The 17,932-nt window shown below is 47.2% G+C and overlaps 1 protein-coding gene across 1 annotated transcript in view; it reads left to right on the plus strand.

The window, feature by feature from the left end:
• The window catches only part of GFI1B (growth factor independent 1B transcriptional repressor), a 69,045-nt gene extending 55,088 nt beyond the window's left edge, over positions 1 to 13,957 (plus strand). Inside the window, exon 5 of the mRNA XM_085855688.1 lies at positions 13,130 to 13,957. Within this exon, the coding sequence (XP_085711814.1) occupies positions 13,130 to 13,308 (179 nt within the window). The 3' untranslated portion in view covers positions 13,309 to 13,957. The remainder of the gene's footprint in view (positions 1 to 13,129) is intronic.
• The last annotated feature ends 3,975 nt before the right edge of the window (positions 13,958 to 17,932 follow it).

Raw genomic sequence — 17,932 nt, forward strand, 5'->3', positions numbered from 1 at the left:
GTTTTGTCCCTTCCACTCCCGCCCCTCTTGTCTCATGCCTCCTTGCTGTGAGTTGAGTGTTAGCTCTCATACGAGCCTCGACCAAGGTATACAAAAAAAACAAACAAAAAAAAAAAAAAACACAGGCATCATCCCAACTGACTGGAAGAGGGGCCTTATTGTCCCTCTCTGGAAAGGGAAGGGTGATCGCCAAAACTGCAACACCTACCAAGGGGTGACGCTGCTCTCAGTGCCGGGCAAGGTCTTTGCTCGGATAATTCTTGGTAGGGTTCGCCACCATATGCTTGAGCACCAGCGTCCAGAGCAGTCAGGCTTTACACCAAAGAGGTAAACGATTGACCGTATCCTTGCTCTTCGTGTCCTCACCGAACGCAGACGAGAGTTTCGGCAGGGGCTGCTTGCAGCCGATGTTGATCTCTGTAAAGCATTTGATTCAGTGAATGGGGATGCCCTCTGGAGGATTCTTGGTCTTCGTGGGGTGCCACCAACACTGAACAATCTGATGTCTGAACTATATTCTGGAACTGAGAGTGCTGTGAGATGCGGTGGTACCATCTCTGACTTATTTCCAGTTGTTACTGGCGTTTGTCAGGGGTGTGTACTGGCCCCTAAACTTTTCAGCACTTGTATGGACTGGATTTTAGGGAGGATGTCAGAGAGATCAAGCTGCGGTGCATCACTTGGGAATGTCAAGATCTCTGAGCTTGATTTCGCAGATGATTCAGTCATCTTTGTAGAGACTCTATATATCCTTTTGGGGGCCTTCGAGGTGCTGAATGCGGAGTTGGAGCATCTGGGATTACAGGTTTCCTGAGTCAAAAGTAAGATCCAGGCTTTCAATGACATCTTGGATGCTGCTGTCCTGTCTGTAGTTGTTTGTGGCGAGGATGTTGAGGTCACGGAGAGATTCACTTCCCTTGGCAGTGATATTCATGTCTCTGCTGGCTGTGAACCAGAGGTCAACAGATGTCTGGGTTGGGTCTGGTGAGTTATGGATTCACAGGATAATGGGTGTGGCACTGCCGGTATCTGTGCGGGAGGATGAAAGTCTGAGTCCTGAGGTCCTTGGTGCTTCCAGTCTTGCTCTCTGGATGTGAGACTTGGTCTCTGACCAAGGATCTGAGATGGAGACTTAATTTCTTTGGTACCAGGTCTCTTCGGAGAATACTTGGCTATCGCTGGTTGGACTTTGTGTCCAACGAGTGGTTGCTGAGAGACTCGTATAAGATTTGTTACCTGCATGGTCCGTGAGCATCAGCTGAGGCTGTATGGACATGTGGCTCATTTTCCTGATGCTGATCCTGCTCCTGCTCACTAGATTCTCTCAGCGAGGGAGCCTCGTGAGTGGAGGAGGCCAATGGTCCGACCACATGCCTTGTGGTTGCAGCAGGTTAATCAACATCTCAAGAAGATGGGGATGGGTCAGGCATCTGCCTGGGCGATGGCCAGACGGAGGCCCCTGGAGTACCGGCGGAAAGTGGACGCAGTGACGTGCTGCTCCAGCGCATGCTCCGATACCTGATCTGACCTGACCTGACCTTCGTACATAGGTACATAATGAGGATGCTTTGTGATTATAGACAAGCATCACCAACTTCCTGCAAGACGAGCACAAAAAGACTGCACTTATTTTCAGATATTTTCATTTGCGGATGCTTTCTGACGGTTCTGTGTATTTTTGCCGGTGTATCAGCGTCTATGTCTGTCAGCAAGCAAAATTTCAGCTTTCTACATCACCGGCAGGTACTGAACTTTAATTTCAGTCAGTGAGTGAGTCAGTGGTTCGAGTGAGCTTTATATTTTAGATATAGCTGGCAATTCACCCAGTAGAACCTTTGTCATGAAGTTGCTTCAGCAGCATCGATGTTCTGCAACAGAGTACATCAGAATTGTGGTGATTATTCCTTTCAATGTGCTGGTCATGATGGTGCTTAAACCAGAACAAGAGCAATCTCACTCACATTTAAAACACAATGACGTGCTGTCAATGAAGTCCGGCCAATGATTACTCCTTCGTCGTCTTTCCTGCGGTTAGTGAAGAAGGAAGGATTATTTATTGACATTGAGCCACCGCGGCTTTAAAATGGCATCGAAGAAAGCAGGCAGAACAGACTCGTTTGTTGTCGTCATGGTTGTTTATCCAAACAAGCAAAATCCACTTCGCTCAATAGTCTTGGTAAGTCGAACAAAAGTCACTATTAAATATTGATGTGTTTCGTGACTCGTGAATAAGGATGAGAAAAAGGCTTGTAAGTAAAGGCGCGCGAGTTTCTAACACATCGTGATGATGAGCTCTCGTTTGTATTGGCCTTCAAGCACACCCTGCATTGATTGGCTCTCTGGAAGGATGCAGGTGATTGGCTGCTGGAGTTTACATGTTTGCTATATTACAAATATTGGCATAATATAAATAAATAATGTATTCATGAATTAACGAGTCACCACAACAATCATCGGAATCCAAATGCACGATCATCTATTTCCATTGCCTTCAGAAAGTATTCACAGCTCTCAAGTTTTTCACGTGTTGTTGTTAAAGTCTGAATTTAAAATAGATTAAATAAAAAATTTTTGTCAGATATACACAAAATACCCCATAATGACAAAATGAAAATATTGTTGCAGTTACGGGTACCGAGACACCAGCTTGTCACTCGGGGATTAGTTCTCGGAAGAGCCGAACCTGGGGCCTCCGCTCACAATTAATATTGTGGTACGGTGGGTTGTTTTAGAACCATGAACGCCACCCAGTTAACCACGAGTTCCAGTGTCCACCGTCTAATTATTCTGTTTAACTCGAGGTCACGTGGTTACCTCAGCGGGGAACGCGCCCTCGGCAAAGCACCAATGTTATCTCGATTCGATTTTAATTGGGGCGGCCGAGCGTTTTAACCGCTGGTGCGTGACAACTATTTTTGGTCAAATCTGTGGTAATTACCTCCCAGTCTATCTATGTTCGGACAATGCTAGACCAATGGAAGGAAAGGACAAACACGGACAGGTTGGAAATCGACAAATAATTTATTAATAATAAAATAAATAAATAAAAAGAAATTTTAATTTTCTGAGGTAAGTAAATGAATAGTTAATTAGGCAAAATCAATCAAAATGACAGGAAAGAGACAGATAGCAGATGCTTATCGGAGGTTGACTGACTTGCAGTTAAACACAGACAAGGGTACCCAGCAGATCATTTGGGGGGGGGGGTGGAGAAGAGTCGTCTCGCTCACCAGAGAGTAGTTATCCGTGAAGTGAAAACGTCCTGAAATGTGTGCTTGCGTGTCACGTCCGTCGCCAGCACCCAGCCTTGCCATGCACCCTCTTGCGACCAGCCTTGAATGCCAGTCGACGTCTGGGAGGGCACTGAGATTGTCTGTCGCGGGTTTAGACCCTGGTGCTGCAACACGGGCAGCTCCTCACACTTCACGAAACTGGTGACATCTAGTGACACACACGGTCCGTCGGTGACTGACCCGCGCCACACACGTTGGTGACCGACCCGTACCTCACTCGTTGTCGGCGCTACTCACACTCACACGCTCGCTTGCTCAAGCACTGGGAAGGACGAATTGTCTCGTTGTTGGCGCTGGTCAGACACCCACACACGCACCACATGCTCGCTTCCTCGCTTGCACGCTTCCTCTCTGGCTCGCTTCTTCCCTCGCCGCTTCAACTCTCGCTTTCTTTTTGGCTCGCTTGCCCTCTCGCTTTCTTCTACCCTCCTCAGAACAGACCTTCAATTATTTTTTTTATATCTGCAACCCGCTTCGGTGGGTGCAGAGTCCCCCCAAAGCTCACCCCCACTTGCGCACGGTTACCATGATGACCCATGCGCTCTCAAAAAAGGTGGGCGTGGGCGCTCGCGAAATAAATACGTGCATAAACATTGCTGAGGAAAAATAAGGGTGGGCATCAGAGCTTGCGAAAGAAATGTGTGTAAATGTGTCTGTCGTAAAGAAAAAAGCTTCCCATAAGAGAGAGGAAAAGACAAAAACGAGCTGGGGTACATTTATTACAACGCAAATTAATTTTAACAAAGCGAGGAAAATTATATTGCACAGTGTGGGTTTCTTCACAAATGTACAGCAGGGGAAAGCAAGGAATTTGTGGATGTGACAAAAGAAATGCTATATTTACAAAAGACAGTGCAGATTTACCCCAATGAACTTATACAGTCTTAAATTACACTTTTCATGACAGCCACCCTCACATACACACACCTAAGGAAAATTAGAGAAAGCCCACAAAGAGGAGAGGCAGTTGAGGAGGAGCGACCTCGTGGTACCTGGCACGGTTAGTGGACCACCGCAACCCCATCGCTTAGGAAGGGGGAGGAGGGAGGAAAACTGAAAGTGTCTATGGTGTGGGAGTGAGAGGTACGAATGTATGGACATGTGGCTCGTTTTCCTGACGCTGATCCTGCTCACCAGATTCTCTCAGCGAGGGAGTCTCGTGAGTGGAGGAGGCCAATGGGCCGACCATGTGCCTCGTGGTTACATCAGGTTGATCGGCATCTTTTTTTGATCACATACATCACAAGATTTCACAAGTTTATCACAAGATTTTAAGGGGGATTTCACAAAAAACTTTTTCACAAGTATGTTGATCACCTCCGTTTGTTTGTGACTTGGCAAAAAAATAAAAATTGGTGAGTAACAAACTGTGGTGGTCAACATACTTGTGAAAAAGTTTTTTTTTTCCAACTCCTAAACTTACAGACAGACAGACAAAGACACCTAAACGCAATCCATTCTCCATCGAGGGAGGGTAATAAAAAACGTCACAGGTCAGGATCGGGTGTCCAATCAAAGCGGGGTTGCTTCAAAGCTGGACGTTTTGGTACCTGGTCAACCCTGTGATTCAATGCCAGCAGTTATAAAGTAGCAGTTCAAAAATGTCTCCGATAAAGTTTCCGATGTCTCCGTCAGAGCCCCGATAAAGTTTGCTTTTCAAAAGTCCTGAAATATTTAAATTGATAGTGTTACGAATTTGGGAATTCGATTGCACACAACATTCAGGTTCCTTTAGTCAATTATGTCGATAAGTGCTTGTTCCCTAGATAGTTCACCTTCCATTGTTTAATGGGAAGAAATCGATTAAGTGCGCTGCGCGATTCAATTTAATAGTTAGGGAGCGATCATAACACAATGGAGACGCCCTTCCCCCTCTTCTGCAAAGAGGAAGGAGAGCCCTCCCGTCCCGTGATTCATGATGTCAACAACTCCCTCCCACCCGTGGTTGAACGAGGGATAGAGCACGAGGGCATGAGTCACGCCGGGAGCGGGGGAGGGGCAGATAGGAATAAAAAAGGGATACTCTGCTTTGTTTGGGCTGGCTTTCCGTAGAGCTTCAGCTTCTGCTTTGGCTTGGCTTAATGAGGAGGCTTTTTGAAGGCTTTCTGCTTTGGTTGTTCAGCAGGCCTTTGGTTCCTGCTTGGTTTTAGTGGGTTGGTGGCTCAGGGAGCTTCGGCCTCGGCTTGGCTCGGGTGGAGACTTTTTGGAGAGCTGCTTTGTTTGGAGGAGCTGTCGCGGGTTTAGACCCTGGTGCTGCAACACGGGCAGCTCCTCACACTTCACGAAACTGGTGACATCTAGTGACCCACACGGTCCATCGGTGACTGACCCGCGCCACACACATTGGTGACCGACCCGTACCTCACTCGTTGTCGGCGCTACTCACACTTTGTCAAAGGGCAAAGGAGCTCATTGTGAGCCAACTCTCTCTCTTCTTCTTTTGGCTGCTCCCGTGAGGGGTCGCCACAGCGGATCATCCGTATGATCCGCATAGTGATTTGGCACATGTTTTACGCCGGATGCCCTTCCTGACGCAACCCTGGTCGCCTCTTACGACACAGGGATAAGGTACACCTATTTTAACCGGGGTATACACGGCCCAGTACACTGGTACTCATTTCGCCGACCTTGGAAGGATGACAGGCTGAGTCAACCCCCTGGTGTATTAATTCAGTGGCCCAACGGGGCTTGAACTCAGGACCTCTTGGATCCCAAGCCGCTGCCCTAACCACTGCGCCAACACCAGGCTCCTCATTGTGAGCCAACGGCTATCCTTATCTAGTGCCCAACTGTGTCTGCGGATGTCCTCCTGCAGTTGGGTTACTTTTTATGAGGAGGTTGGTGGTAGGAATTGCACTCCGGCCACCGTAAAACCCTTCATTCCGCAAAACACAAAAACGCAAAAAAATCTGAAAACCTACTCCATGGGAGTACCTCCTGTGCAGCTTCCCTTTGCAGGGCAGCTCACCGGATGACGGGATTGGGGCAAAGCCTTCGGGACCCCAAATCTTCGATGATAGGAGGGAAACCACGGGGTAACATCCCTGGGTCAGATTGCGGGAGAGTGTGTCGGAGTGGTGCTGAGGTGTTGTCCACCAGACGGCGGTCTCCTTGGGTTAACCTGAGGTGGTCCCTTCGGGTGGGTGCCTGGAATGTCCTATCCCTAAGAGAGGATGATCACCTGTATCTGTTATCATCTGAGCTCAAGCGTTTGGACATCGGGATTGCAGCTCTCTCTGAGGTTCGGAGACCGAATTGCGGCGAGATAATGGTGGGTGGTTACACCTACTATTGGTCTGGTCGCTCTGATGGTTACCATACCCAAGGAGTTGCTGTAGCTGTGATCAATTAGCTGACCCCAATGATAATTGAGGTAACACCGCTCAACTAGCGTATTATGAGATTAAGGATTCGTCACTCCTTAGGTGTCATTTCCCTGGTCTCTGTTTATGCTCCGACTGAGGCGAGTGATCTCACCGTGAAGGATGCATTCTACGCCACGCTCGAGTCTGTGGTTGATCAGTGCCCCAGACGAGATGCACTTCTTGTCTTGGGGGATTTCAATGCATCGACTGGAACTGATAGGGATGGTTATGAGACATGTGTTGGTCCCCATGGGTCAGGAACTATGAACCAGAATAGCACTAAGTTCCTTGACTTTGCAAGAAGTCATGGACTTAGGGTGGCTGGTTCATGGTTTCAGCGCCCACAAGCTCATCGCTGGACTTGGTATTCCAACGCTGGCGGTGTGGCAAAGGAGATTGACCATGTCCTCATTGATGGTCGTTGGAGGATGATCCAGAACTGCAGGGTCTACCGGAGTGCTCAGTTCCTCAATACTGACCACAGGCTTGTTGTAGCAACTCTAAAGCTGCACCTTAAATCCTGGAGAATGGTACCATCCCAGCCTAGGCTGGATGTTGGCAAGCTCAAGAATGAGAGAGTAGCTGGGGAGTTTGCGAACAGGCTGAGTGGACACTTGGGGGGTCTGGGTGTTTTGGGGGGTCCTGAAGAGTTGTGGAGTGCCTTCAAGACCACCATCCTTGATGTTGCCGGTGGATGTCTTGGAGCTCACCGCAGGGCAAAGAAGAATTTTGTCTCTCAAGGGACACTGGATACCATTGACCAGAGTCGCAGGGCCAGGCTGAATGGCAGAGCTGAGCTGTTCAGGGAGCTGAGGCGTAAAACTGTACGTGCACTGAGGGTGGACAAGGAGGCCGATGTGCGAGGAATCAGTGAGGGGGTAGAGCATCACCTGTGGACAGGTGATTCTCATCCCGCTTACAGGGGAATTCGCGCATTACGTTCATCCAAGCCCATCCCTCGGAGCACTGCAGTTCGAGCAGAGAGTGTTAGGCTCTTGACAGAGGAGTCTGAAGTGAAGGCCCGCTGGGCCGGTTACTTTGAGCGGTTGTACCAGGCTGATCCCCCAGCTGTCGAGTTGGACGTCAAGGGTGTTACAATCCCTGTTGCTGACCCTCGAATCAACTGTGGTCCACCTTCGCTTGTGGAAACACGGGCTGCGGTGAACCAGTTGAAACGGGGCAAAGCTCCAGGGATCTGTGGCATCCATGCTGAACTTCTCAAGGCTGGTGGAAATGCTGCACTCGTGTCATTGCATGCAGTTTTGTGCTCTGCCTGGAACACAGGCATCATCCCAACTGACTGGAAGAGGGGCCTTGTTGTCCCTCTCTGGAAAGGGAAGGGTGATCGCCAAGACTGCAACAACTACCGAGGGGTGACGCTGCTCTCAGTGCCGGGCAAGGTCTTTGCTCGGATAATTCTTGGTAGGGTTCGCCACCATCTGCTTGAGCACCAGCGTCCAGAGCAGTCAGGCTTTACACCAAAGAGGTCAACGATTGACCGTATCCTTGCCCTTCGTGTCCTCACCGAACGCAGACGAGAGTTTCGGCAGGGGCTGCTTGCAGCCTATGTTGATCTCTGTAAAGCATTCGATTCAGTGAATAGGGATGTCCTCTGGAGGATTGTTGGTATTCGTGGGGTGCCACCAAAACTGATCGATCTGATGTCTGAACTCTACTCTGGTACTGAGAGTGTTGTGAAATGTGGTGGTACCATCTCTGACTTATTTCCAGTTGTTACTGGAGTTCGTCAGGGGTGTGTACTGGCCCCCACACTTTTCAGCACTTGTATGGACTGGATTTTAGGGAGGATGTCGGAGAGATCAAGCTGCGGTGCATCATTTGGGAATGTCAAGATCTCGGACCTTGATTTTGCAGATGATGCAGTCATCTTTGCGGAGACTTTAGACATCCTTTTGGGGGCCCTTGAGGTGCTGAAAGAGGAGTCGGAGCCGCTGGCATTACGGGTTTCTTGGGTCAAAACTAAGATCCAGGCTTTTGGTGACATATTGGATGCTGCTGTCCTGTCTGTGTCTGTTTGTGGTGAGGATGTTGAGGTCGTGGAGAAATTCACTTACCTTGGCAGTGATATTCATGTCTCTGCTGGCTGCGAGTCAGAGGTCAATAGACGTCTGGGTCGGGCCTGGGGAGTCATGGATTCACTGGATCATGGGGTGTGGCGCTGCCGGTACCTGTGCGGGAGGACGAAAGTCCGAGTCTTCAGGTCCTTGGTACTTCCAGTCTTGTTCTATGGATGCGAGACTTGGACTCTGACCAAGGATCTGAGACGGAGACTTAATTCCTTTGGTACCAGGTGTCTTCGGAGAATCCTTGGCTATCGCTGGTCGGATTTTGTGTCCAACGAGCGGTTGCTGAGAGAGACTCGGATGAGATTTGTTATCTGCATAGTCCGTGAGCGTCAGTTGCGGCTGTATGGACATGTGGCTCGTTTTCCTGACGCTGATCCTGCTCACCAGATTCTCTCAGCGAGGGAGTCTCATGAGTGGAGGAGGCCAGTGGGCCGACCACATGCCTCGTGGTTGCAGCAGATTGACCATCATCTCAAGGAGATGGGGATGGGCCTGGCATCTGCCTGGGGATGGCCAGACGGAGGCCCCTGGAGTACCGGCAGAAAGTGGACGCAGCGACGCGCTGTTCTGGCACATGCTCCCATACCTGACCTGCTTTGTTTGGAAGAGAGTTGAGCCGGTTGCTCGGCTCGAGCTGCTGGTGGTGGTTCTTCTTCTTCCTCTTCTTAGTTCGTGGAGCTCTTTGTTCTCCATTTTGGTTCCTGGCTTGGTGCGACTCATCAGCCTCATCTTGGAGGTGGTTCCTCGGGGAAGCGGTGCATCGACGGGAAGGATCGGCCCCTCGTCTCACCAGCACGTGTTCGGAAGCGTGAGAGGATTCGCTTGAGCTCGGGAAGGATCATGGCGATTGGATCCAGCTCACTCTCGCTGGAGCCCTAGTCCGAACAACTTGAAGACCACACGAGGTGGAGAGGTTCGAGATAGGTTCTGGGTTTCAGCTCACCTGTCCGTCGAGCTGGAGCCCGTTATTAAAGGCCTCAACCACCATTTCGTGTGTGTGTGTGTGTGTGTGTGTGTGTGTGTGTGTGTGTGTGTGTGTGTGTGTGTGTGTGTGTGTGTGTGTGTGTGTGTGTGTGTGTGTGTGTGTGTGTGTGTGTGTGTGTGGGCCCGTCTAATAAGTAGGAAATTGTTCAGTGTTTTGTGTGCTGTAAATGTTTGCATTGCATTTCGTAAAGTCGGTATAGTTCTGATCTTACGTGCTTCCCTAGTTCCCCATTATTATTAATAAATACCCCAATTGTTAAATGTTTTCAGCTCGTCGCATCGATACTTTCATTGACTGAGCATTTCATGTGTTGGGAGTTAGAAAGCCGTTGGTTTGCCGTAAAAGGGGGACATTTGGACCGACGGTTATCGGCGATTAAGCCGCTCGGAATTCCGCACGGGACAGGCTCGCTTAAGCGGCCTGTTCCATACGAGTTCCGTCGAGGGTGGAATACCCCGGTAGTTGGATCACATGGGTATTTAGGTAAATTGAAGATTGGCAATCGACCCTACCCCACGTGGTCTGCCGATTGGCGTATTTCAGTTCTTGCACAAGGACCCGTCGACTCGGAGTTATCCGGGCGGCGATCTATATTCCGGGTGATCGGTCGGGCCGACTCGACTTGCGGCTCCTTCAGAGCGGTCGGTTCGCGGCCGACACCAGGACCGTAACAATAGATTAACTAAAACTTTCCCCGTCACTGGGGTGGGTACTCTTCGTCGTACTATAATACTGTTACAATCAGATTTTCTGAATCGTAACCATTACAGCTGAACTACAATTGTGGAAAATAATACACTGGATACTTAATTATTACTGTATATTATCTGGATACTATATTATTATTATCAATATCATATAACATGCTTTGATACAGTACTGTATTTACATGATACCATCTCATACTGGCCTCTAATATTGTTCGATTCATTGTGATCAATACTGTGTGTTCCTACAAATGGTGAAAGTGTTGGACTAAACAGGTGTATCAGGGATTTACAGCCCCGGTAAATCTTTCTCCCACATCCTTGTCCTATAATACGAGCACTTTCCAATACATCTCCTGCCCTCCATGTCGCGATGGACAATTTGACGTCTTCCATTTAGTCTCATGATTTACCGTCAATGGATGTTTCAAAAGTAAGTGAAACAAACGTTTTGTCACTTTCATCTTGTGTTGTTTCACCACCTAAAAAGCAAATAATATTTCACATGACAATCACAGCTTATAGTTCAGCAAAGAAATGAGTTCACCTGAGCCATTGGCAACATCCCGTTGGTATTATATGTGCATCATTCCTGGGAGCGTGGCTGTGCTGCTGATGCAGTGCCCCCTTGTTTCCAGTAAACTGGTACTCATTTTGCCGACCTCAAAGGGATGACAGGCTGAGTAAACCCACCAGGTGTTGTTTTTTTTAATGGTGCGACAGGGGCTCGAACTCAAGACCCTGATATCTTAAGGCAGCCACATTAACCATTAAATCAACACCAAGCTTGACATTTGACTCAGTAGGTTAGAGCAGGAATTTGTAGTTTGGCCAGGATGCCAGTGATAGCTCACCTACTTACTCTGTGAATGACACGGTGGGATCTTCATCTCGAAAACTAACCCTTGAGCTTTCTAGTGTGGGTTCGATTCTCGAACCAATTATAAATGATTCAATTGGTGTTTTACAGGGAGGATGTTTCATCACGAACTATAGTCCGTCCCTCCGATGAACGTTAAGATGGATGCCCAGTCCACTTGGAGGACGTAATAAAATATTCCACAATGTCTTTAATTAAGAGTAGAGTAGGAAAGAGTAGTGGAAGCTCGGTTGAGAGGAGAGGTGATGATCTGTGAGCAGCAATATGGGTTTATGCCAGGAAAGAGCACCACTGATGCGATGTTTGCTTTGAGAATGTTGATGGAGAAGTATAGGGAAGGCCAGAAGGAGTTACATTGTGTGTTTGTGGATTTAGAGAAAGCTTATGATAGGGTGCCAAGAGAGGAGCTGTGGTATTGTATGAGGAAGTCGGGAGTGTTGGAGAAGTATGTGAGGATTGTGCAGGATATGTATGAGGACAGTGTGACAGCGGTGAGGTGTGCGGTAGGAATGACGGACCGGTTTAAGGTAGAGGTGGGATTGCACCAAGGATCGACTCTGAGCCCTTTCCTGTTTGCAATGGTGATGGACAGGTTGATGGACGAGATCAGACAGGGTCTTCATGGACTATGATGTTCGCGGATGACATCATGATCTGTAGTGAGAGTAGGGAGCAGGCTGAGGCGAGCCTTGAGAGGTGGAGGTACGCACTGGAGAGAAGGGGAATGATCGTCAGTAGGAGTAAGACGGAGTACATGTGCGTAAGTGAGAGGGAGGGTGGTGGTATGGTGTGGTTGCAAGGAGTTGAGGTGGGGAAGGTGGATTGGTTTAAATACTTGGGATCAATTGTCCAAAGTAACGGAGAGTGTGGGAGAGAAGTGAAAAAGAGAGTGCAGGCAGGATGGAGTGGGTGGAGAAGAGTTGCAGGAGTGATTTGTGACAGAAGGGTAGCTGCAAGAGTGAAGGGGAAAGTATACAAGATGGTAGTGAGACCAGCTATGTTGTATGGTTTGGAGGAGGTGGCGCTGACAAAAAAACAGGAGGCAGAGCTGGAGGTGGCAGAGTTAAAGATGCTGCGATTCTCGTTGGGAGTGACGAGGATGGACAGGATAAGGATTGAGTATATTAGAGGGACAGCGCAGGTAGGACGGTTTGGAGACAAAGTGAGAGAGGCGAGATTGAGATGGTTTGGACATGTGCACAGGAGGGATGTGGGGTATATCAGGAGAAGGATGCTGATGATGGAGCTGCCAGGTAGGAGAAGAGGAAGGCCAAAGAGGAGGTTTATGGATGCGGTGAGGGCGGACATGCGGGTGGTACCAAAGGAATATGGATGCTGTGAGGGCGGACAATGGAAGATGGAGGACAGTGCGAAATGGAGACGGATGATCCGCTGTGGCAACCCATAACGGGAGCAGCCAACAGAAGAAGGAGAAGAAGTCTTTCATTAAGAGTCGGTGAGTTATCACCGGCATGCCAAACAAATTACAAATTCTTACCCAAATCAGCTGGAGAAGAACCTAAGGCATGGTCAGTCGGTTCATGAAAGATTGGGTCCCCTCGCCCCAGAATAAAGAGGATATAACTGAGGCCATTAAAGTGGTGTGTGTGTGTGTGTGTGTGTGTGTGTGTGTGTGTGTGTGTGTGTGTGTGTGTGTGTGTGTGTGTGTGTGTGTGTGTGTGTGTGTGTGTGTGTGTGTGTGTGTGTGTGTGTGTGTGTGTGTGTGTGTGTGTGTGTGTGTGCGCGCGCGAGTGTGTGCGTGTGTATCTATGATACAGTATAATGATATTGTATAATTTGTTTTATTTGTAGGAGAAAAACCTCACAAGTGTGGTGTGTGTGGAAAAGCCTTCAGTCAAAGTTCGAACCTCATCACACACAGTCGGAAGCATACGGGCTACAAGCCCTTTGTGTGCTCTTTGTGTGGACGTGGCTTTCAGAGGAAAGTGGACCTCCGCCGGCATCGTGAGACCTTGCACGATCTCAAGTGATCCGATGCAGCAGAAAGCCAAGGACTTGAGAGCCTTTTGAATCAGAGGGCTCCAGCAGAGGACACGTCTCGTCTCTGCTGTGTCATTTTCCACCCGCAGTGACTGCACATGTTGCTGAATGTCAACTGGAATGTATGCACCATGGAACTTGATTCGACCCAATAAGAGTTATCCCAGGAATAGCAGAGCAAAGTTCCAGGCCGAAATCAATTCGCGGCACACCCTCATCGTTATACAAAACAACGACGATGTCACATTCATGGATTATTATGATGTGAACTGTACAGTTCGCTTGCTGTACAATACGTGTAACGGATTGAATGGCGTGCATCGAGAAATGTTCTCGATCATCAAGTAATACGGGATGCGCAGTCATGCGATTCCCAAAATTGAAGATGAATGAAGCCATAGCAAGGCTCCTTCGACTATGTACAATTTGCTACTTTATTGTGCTGTTGATTTCATTAACTACAGTCTGTTTTGATTTCATTATTTATATCCGTTTTGCTCTATTGTGTTGTTCTCTTCAAGGGGACCACAGAATGAAGTACAGTATACTTGTAACTTTGTGAGACGTTGAGCACATGTGGGATGTTTTATTTCTCATCGAGTACATTTTAAAATAAACTATAAGTATCCTTTTATGACAGACTTTAGAACATTGGTTGTGTGTGTGTGTGTGTGTGTGTTTTTGTGGTTGTTATCTCCACATGCTAACCCAAACCTGAACAGCACGTCCAGAGACAAACTCCCATCTGGAATTAAACACCGCCCAGACACGTCCGGAGACAAACACCGCCCAGACACGTCCGGAGACAAACACCGCCCAGACACGTCCGGAGACAAACACCGCCCAGACACGTCCGGAGACAAACACCGCCCAGACACGTCCGGAGACAAACACTGCCTGCACATGTCCAGAGATAAACACCACCTGGAAACTTCTGGAGACAAACTCCTCCTGGACACATCTGAGACAAACTCTGTCCAGACAATTTTGGAGACAAACACCACCCGGAAGCGTCCGGAGACAAACACCCGCCCAGACATAAACATCCCTCAGACATGTTCGGAGACAAACACCACCCAGAGATGAACTGTTCAGAGACAAACACCACCTGGAGATGAAGTGTTCGGAGACAACTTGGGGTACGTGTTCGTTTATTTTAAAACTGGGGGTACGTGTTCGTTTAATTTACAACTTGGGGTACGTGTTCGTTTAATTTAAAACTGGGGGTACGTGTTCATTTAATTTAAAACTGGGGGTACGTGTTTGTTTAATTTAAAACTGGGGGAAGGTGTTCGTTTAATTTAAAACTTGGGGTACGTGTTCGTTTAATTTAAAACTGGGGGTACGTGTTCGTTTAATTTAAAACTGGGGGTACGTGTTCGTTTAATTTAAAACTGGGGGTACGTGTTCGTTTAATTTAAAACTGGGGGTACGTGTTCGTTTAATTTAAAACTTGGGGTACGTGTTCGTTTAATTTAAAACTGGGGGTACGTGTTCGTTTAATTTAAAACTTGGGGTACGTGTTCGTTTAATTTAAAACTTGGGGTACGTGTTCGTTTAATTTAAAACTGGGGGTACGTGTTCGTTTAATTTAAAACTGGGGGTACGTGTTCGTTTAATTTAAAACTGGGGGTACGTGTTCGTTTAATTTAAAACTGGGGGTACGTGTTCGTTTAATTTAAAACTGGGGGTACGTGTTCGTTTAATTTAAAACTGGGGTACGTGATCGTTTAATTTAAAACTGGGGGTACGTGTTCGTTTAATTTAAAACTGGGGGTACGTGTTCGTTTAATTTAAAACTGGGGGTACGTGTTCGTTTAATTTAAAACTTGGGGTACGTGTTCGTTTAATTTAAAACTCGGGGTACATGTTCGTTTAATTTAAAACTTGGGGTATGTGTTCGTTTAATTTAAAACTGGGGGTACGTGTTCGTTTAATTTAAAACTGGGGGTACGTGTTCGTTTAATTTAAAACTGGGGGTACGTGTTCGTTTAATTTAAAACTGGGGGTACGTGTTCGTTTAATTTAAAACTTGGGGTACGTGTTCGTTTAATTTAAAACTGGGGGTACGTGTTCGTTTAATTTAAAACTGGGGGTACGTGTTCGTTTAATTTAAAACTGGGGGTACGTGTTCGTTTAATTTAAAACTGGGGGTACGTGATAGTTTAATTTAAAACTGGGGGTACGTGATCGTTTAATTTAAAACTGGGGGTACGTGTTCGTTTAATTTAAAACTGGGGGTACGTGTTCATTTAATTTAAAACTGGGGGTACGTGTTCGTTTAATTTAAAACTGGGGGTACGTGTTCGTTTAATTTAAAACTGGGGGTACGTGTTCATTTAATTTAAAACTGGGGGTACGTGTTCGTTTAATTTAAAACTTGGGGTATGTGTTCGTTTAATTTAAAACTTGGGGTATGTGTTCGTTTAATTTAAAACTGGGGGTACGTGTTCGTTTAATTTAAAACTGGGGGTACGCGTTCGTTTAATTTAAAACTGGGGGTACGTGTTCGTTTAATTTAAAACTGGGGGTACGTGTTCGTTTAATTTAAAACTTGGGGTACGTGTTCGTTTAATTTAAAACTGGGGGTACGTGTTCGTTTAATTTAAAACTGGGGGTACGTGTTCGTTTAATTTAAAACTGGGGGTACGTGTTCGTTTAATTTAAAACTGGGGGTACGTGATAGTTTAATTTAAAACTGGGGGTACGTGATCGTTTAATTTAAAACTGGGGGTACGTGTTCGTTTAATTTAAAACTGGGGGTACGTGTTCGTTTAATTTAAAACTGGGGGTACGTGTTCGTTTAATTTAAAACTTGGGGTACGTGTTCGTTTAATTTAAAACTGGGGGTACGTGTTCGTTTAATTTAAAACTGGGGGTACGTGTTCGTTTAATTTAAAACTTGGGGTACGTGTTCGTTTAATTTAAAACTGGGGGTACGTGTTCGTTTAATTTAAAACTGGGGGTACGTGTTCGTTTAATTTAAAACTGGGGGTACGTGATAGTTTAATTTAAAACTGGGGGTACGTGATAGTTTAATTTAAAACTGGGGGTACGTGTTCGTTTAATTTAAAACTGGGGGTACGTGTTCGTTTAATTTAAAACTGGGGGTACGTGTTCATTTAATTTAAAACTGGGGGTACGTGTTCGTTTAATTTAAAACTGGGGGTACGTGTTCGTTTAATTTAAAACTGGGGGTACGTGTTCGTTTAATTTAAAACTGGGGGTACGTGTTCGTTTAATTTAAAACTTGGGGTACGTGTTCGTTTAATTTAAAACTTGGGGTACGTGTTCGTTTAATTTAAAACTGGGGGTACGTGTTCGTTTAATTTAAAACTGGGGGTACGTGTTTGTTTAATTTAATGAATGAGAACCAAGTGCGAATTATCGAGCACGAGTTCGATTCCTTCTTGGGTGGATGGTTTGTTCAGGACAAAGTGACAATAAAATGTTTTGAAACATCGCAATCATTTGTTTGATTTCCATCGAAACTGTCATGTCTGTGTGGCGGTTCCGGGTCCGGAGCTGGACTCATGATCCTGGTTTGGTCGGTGTTCGTGTTTGACACGATATTGGACCAGACCAATCGGAGTATTTAAATAATTATATGGGCTAACCTTGAAAAAAAACAATCAACTCAAATATTTCCACAAGTTTAATTCTCCACTCGTTGAAATTTCACTTTGGTCCTTATTGCTTTTTGTTCGACATTTGGACGATAAATTCGATCCAGTGCTGTTAAACCAGTTCGACGAACTCTTCTATCAGCCTGAGCCTCCGTGCGGTGTGTCGCCAGAGCACCGTTCGCAAGGTTCCACTCTCCGGTAAACCTCGCCACACACACGTGGCCGTCCAAGCCTGTATTAGCTCACACGGGGCGGACAGTCTTCCTTCTCCCGCCACCGACACCCCGAGGGTCCAGCGACTCTGCTGCATTGATTTCTTTCCTTCACGGGGTCTGCTTGAAAACACCACAAAATTAGGCCTTGTACTGAGTTCACCTATCACGACCCAAGATTCGTGGGAAAAGGACGTCCCGTTATGCTGCAATGGGTGGACCCGGGCGGTTGTCCGGACTCGAGCTCAGATAATGACGATCAGGGCACAGACGTCTAATCTGCACACCCGCACCCTCGTGGTTTGGCGGACTGGGCCGCAACCCCCTCCCACCCGCATCTCTATCTACATGAACCAGACTCAGACTGTCCTTCCCGAGCCGCCTCCGCTATGAACTCCCAACAATGACCCGGGTTGCTTCACTTCAACCACCACGAACAACAACAACACCCCCAACCCCACGGCACTGCATCGAGGGTAGCAGTGGAAGAGAGAGAGAGAAAGAGACAGACACAGACACAGACACAGACACAGACACAGACACAGACACAGACACAGACACAGACACAGACACAGACACAGACACAGACACAGACAGAGAAAGAATGAACGTGCGGCCATTCCTCAATCAACAAATACCTTTCATAAAGAAACTTCACCGCGGCTCGGGCTGTGAAAGCGGTCATCGTGCAGGACGACTGATTAATAATCATATATTCATGGGAACATTATATCGGCAGCAAAGCAAATCGATGATAAATCTCAGTGTCGGGTCGA

Source organism: Eptatretus burgeri, chromosome 14 (genome assembly GCF_056783735.1).
Source record: "Eptatretus burgeri isolate ZD-2024b chromosome 14, Ebu_testis_v1, whole genome shotgun sequence".
Classification (NCBI taxonomy): domain Eukaryota; kingdom Metazoa; phylum Chordata; class Myxini; order Myxiniformes; family Myxinidae; genus Eptatretus; species Eptatretus burgeri.